Source organism: Saccostrea echinata, unplaced genomic scaffold, assembly GCF_033153115.1.
Source record: "Saccostrea echinata isolate AGI-Se365-2 ecotype Australia unplaced genomic scaffold, CSIRO_AGI_Sech_v1 ptg000002l, whole genome shotgun sequence".
In the NCBI taxonomy this organism is placed as follows: Eukaryota; Metazoa; Mollusca; class Bivalvia; order Ostreida; family Ostreidae; genus Saccostrea; species Saccostrea echinata.
The window spans coordinates 33,067,015-33,071,726 of NW_026889751.1; the positions used below are offsets into that span (position 1 = coordinate 33,067,015).

A 4,712-nucleotide genomic window follows, 5' to 3' on the forward strand; every position below is an offset into this window, starting at 1 on the left:
AAATATTTCAGTCAACCAAGATGAGTTCGATCTACCCTATCTATACTGGATTCCTAAACTTCATAAAAATCCTTAAAAAGACATTGCCGGGTCCAGCAATTGCTCCACCAAGCCTCTATCTTTACTCATTACAAAGATATTAACTGTGCTAAAGTATATTCTTGAAGTGGTGTAAATCAGATGTGGATTCTCAAAAACTCCAAAGAACTTTCAGAAAATTTAAAATCACCAAATTTTTCTAAAGTCAATAACATCAAAACGTACGACTTTTCTACACTTTATACAACGATTTCTTACAATAAATTAAACACTAGGCTATTTGATATCAAAGACAACTACTTCGACGATAGAAATGTGATTGGTCATCATCAAAACACTTTGTATTTTTCACATCCGATTCAATAAAAAATACACATTAATACATAAGATATATTGAATGTACTTATGAAAGAGTGTCATTACATGTAGATACATGTATTATTGCGCTGCGTGATTAGGCAACACGATTAACTATGGCCATTGGAAAACTTCATACAGAAATAAGTTTTTTTACGCTCTGCCTTTTTATATTACCACGAGATACCACAAGTTTATATATTAGGGAATAAAGAACGCTTAATTTAATTCGATTATTTTCTTCCTTGGTATATGGCTAATTTGTATAGAGAATTTCTTTAGTGTTAAAAGAGATACATGTATCTGATGATATGTGAAATAAACGTAAATGAAACTGGACAAATAGCGAAATAAACATACTCACCGAATAAGATAGGGGATTCAGAGCTAAATAAGATAGTCAAAGCTAAGGATTGTTTTGATCAAACACTCTTTCATGTAATATTCTTAATTCCTAAAGTTTGTATTTCTACTTCCGTGTAGTTTGCAATAGACCTCACAAACATCCTACAGATGTCTTTATTAGAAAGGAAGCAACGCATTAGGAACATCATTTAATGACGTTCTAATGAAATTATAAATCAAATCATCTGCATCATTTTCCCCAATCAATGTTCGTTGATACACATGCTCTCTCAAAATTTCCTTAAGTATTTGCAGAAAGAGAAGTACAATTTGCAAGCATATTGTCTTTCAATAGAAAAATAAAAATCAATGTTAATCAGTGTTTTAAAAAATTAAAAAAATATATATTTTGTTAATTGACCGGCATAAAGCTTCTACATGCTTTTATCACAGTGACCGAATCTTGCTTTCTTTTGCATCATTCCATCGAAAATACATATATATTCTGTATTTTGTGAAAAAACAACAAATTTTTGCATCAGTAATAGTTATACGTGTGTATATCAAACATTTTGATGAACTATTACTCTCAAACTGCTCGTCTAGCGAGCAAAAACGTGTATGAGGGAAATCGAGTAATCTGAAAGGGTTCGTCACTTCTATTTCATAGCTGAAAATAGTAGACAAGATTTTCACCTATCAGCAAGTCTGCAACTATTTTAACTGATATTTCTTATTGAATTTTATTTATATCTGAAGATAAAATACAAAATGGAAAGTATTTAATTTGAAAAGTTAGAACTTAAAAAGGAAGAGTAAAAATAGTTTCACTTAGTATAATCTTGGAACACTCTATTTCTAGGAAATGGCTCTATTACTAAATGACACAACAGAGGTGGAATTGACTGGCAATTGTAGCATACCCTGTGATAATTTTACTGACACATCGGCTACACAAACTCTGAAGAAAGCGATGGAAATTCTGTCTTACACCAATTACGTCTTGCTGCCAGTATTACTGGTGCTGGGTTTGACAGGAAACACGCTGACCATCATCATTATGCAGACCAAAAGGTACAGCCACCTTACTTCACGACTCTTCTTGATCGCCCTGGCTTTGTCAGATTCTGTCCTTTTGTTGACTCAGCCACTGAATAAGAACTTTGTTCTCATGTATCTCGGCACAGATTTACGAGCTTTGTCAAGCATTGGCTGCAAAGCATTTTTCGTTATTTTCAAGACAGCAAAAATGTCATCGTCATGGTTTCTCGTCTTCATATGCTGGGAGAGATTTGTAGCTGTTTGGTTCCCCCTGAAAGCTAAAATAATTTGCACGAAGCGTGTAGCCGTGGCTCTAATAGTACTGGTGTATGTATTCATTTTCACGTACACTTCGATTTGGAGCTATGCTTCTCAAATCACCAAAAACAATATTTGTCACCCCGATGTTTACGACAAAACAGATCCTTATGAAGTCAGTCGGTTTGGAACATTTTTGTTAGGGGGTTTATCCATTTATTCCCTCATTCCTATGTGCTTTCTTATCACAATGACTCCGCTTATTTCAATAAAGCTCTCACGACAAGGCCGGAAGCGGAAGTCAATGATGGGAAAATCAGTTAGAAGGAAGACTGCCTCTCAAGATACCAACAGAACCACTGTTATGCTGGTCGGGGTAATGGTTGCCTACATTCTTCTGATCTCGCCTGTAACAGCTCTACACATGAGCGCCTTCTTTCTTAGGCTGAATGCATTTGGTTCAAATGCACTGGGGTTTCTGGTATTCAAAGAAGTGTCTCAGATTCTCGAGCAGCTCAACTATGCTATCAACTTCTTTCTCTACGTTTTGACGTCCAGTATGTTTAGAAGTGGTCTTGAAGAACTTTTTGGATGTAAAAGACCGATATCACGGGGAACAAGCGTGAAATCGTCGTCGGGTTCTGATTTTAAGATCAGCACAAGGAAAAAGTACCAAGAATCAGAGAAAATCTCCACAATTGCGAAATAATAATTCTGAATCAAGTACAAATGAAAAATATTTTAATTTCACAATGTAAACATTCTATTTATAAACCAAAAATAATTGTCGTTACTGTATATTACGTGTTTCCAAATATTTGCCCTGTACAAAGCACTGGTAATGTACATATACATTTATTTATGGTATAAAATGTCATTCTATGAAAAGTGAAACTCAATATTGGGGAAAAATGTTGAATAAAACAAGTAAATCTTATTTAAGTGTCTGATTTTTATGTAATTTCTGTACTTGATTCCTATCTGTGAAGTAATGTTCCAATAAATAAAAGAAACATTTCTTTAACTATTTACAGCAGAAAAATTATCAATATCTAATCTTTACAACTACCAAATATTTATGTTTTGTTCTAGCAAAAGCATGAAAACTTTATATGATTTTTTAATTTACGAAAACATGTCTGGATCAAGAATTCTTCAAACAAGGTATTGCTATAAAGGGAAAAAAAAATCACCTGTTGTTATCGTTTTCATCACTTCTGAGCTCTCGATGAAGTCACATGATGAAGAATGAAAGTTTTAATAAATTCCATATGAAAAACTCGAAATAATTATACCTTTGACAAATTCAAAGTTAAACGAAATTCAAAACAATCTCAAATACATTGTATTAATTTGCATGAGAAAAATAAGCAAAATGACACATCCTGTACAAGGGATTAAAAAATAAATCATTATCATATGTAAACAGTTTAACACTTTGCATTTTCATTAAAAAATATAAAGTAGGAGTTTCCTTTGGTTTCTTATCTAAAAAATGTCCTGAGTCCACATGTTCATTTGTCGTGTGCCTAGATTAAACATTTAAAATTTGTTAGAAATCCAGGTTTTCTTTGAATGCATAGCCAAATACTCTTTCAAGGGGGAAATAATTCAAAAATTGTTAAAACATTGTGTGGCCATTCATATAAATAACCTGTTAACACGGTAAGCAGAAACTTTTGTCAATAACATGTTTTAGGACGAAGGTAAAGATTTCTTACATGTAGAAGCCAAATAATGCTCACGAAATAAGTACTTGTCTATTTTTGTTTTTCAGACATGTTCTTTATGATAAAGAAGGTGAAGATAACGAATAGTGATCGAACTAAAAAAAAAAATCAACAAACAATACAAATGTGTGAACAGGGCAGAAAACACGGACACCAAAGGTGGGATCAGGTGCCTAGGAAGAGTAAGCATCCCCTGTGTTTTTTAACAAAGTTTGAGGAAGAACTTAGCTTACTACATGTGCAAGAAGTCTTATAGTATTAATTATTATACAAAATTATAAGTTTTACGTGCAGTATAGGCTAAAGAATCAATGATATACTAGTATTTATTTTTCTTTAATCTTAATAGTTAAGATGACTCTTTAATCAAAATTTCTCTTGATTCCCCTAGCACATTCATTAAAATACAAAATAAAATAGTTTTTATTCTCTTTTGATAAATTAAATACATTTAAGCTTTTAGTCCCTGATTAGACAAAAAAAAAAATGTTTTTGTTGAAATCAGAATTTGTCACTTATTCTATAATTATAGATTTTTTTTAGACGTTGTAATAAATATGTACAATCAATCATTTTGCTTTTTTGTTTAATACTGATTGATTTTTATATGCAAGTGCATTGGAACAATAAAATTTGGAGGAGAGCAAACACAGCTTCCAAAAACATCAGAGGTGGAATCAGGTGCCATGGAGAGGCAAACATCGCCCGCTGACCAGCCACGTCCGCCAGGTGCTCCTTCTCATAATCAGTATGAATGAGTACAAAAATCTGTGAAAAAAATTTACATTAAAAACTTAAAGTCCACGTTCGACTTAACGAGCGATTGTATTTACCAATAAGGTTATTGGAATTTGCAAAATGTTGATTTTAAACGGAATTGATGATATCATTGTATCATCAACTTATTAGTTAAGAGAAATTATTTACGTAGAGTGTGTTCTT

At 32.4% G+C, this 4,712-nt stretch overlaps 1 protein-coding gene across 1 annotated transcript; it reads left to right on the forward strand.

Moving 5' to 3' along the window:
- The first annotated feature begins 1,606 nt into the window (after positions 1-1,606).
- On the forward strand, positions 1,607-2,749 carry LOC133178305 (histamine H2 receptor-like). Its single transcript, XM_061313042.1, has one exon. It carries the CDS (start codon positions 1,607-1,609, stop codon positions 2,747-2,749), a length of 1,143 nt encoding a protein of 380 aa, XP_061169026.1.
- The last annotated feature ends 1,963 nt before the right edge of the window (positions 2,750-4,712 follow it).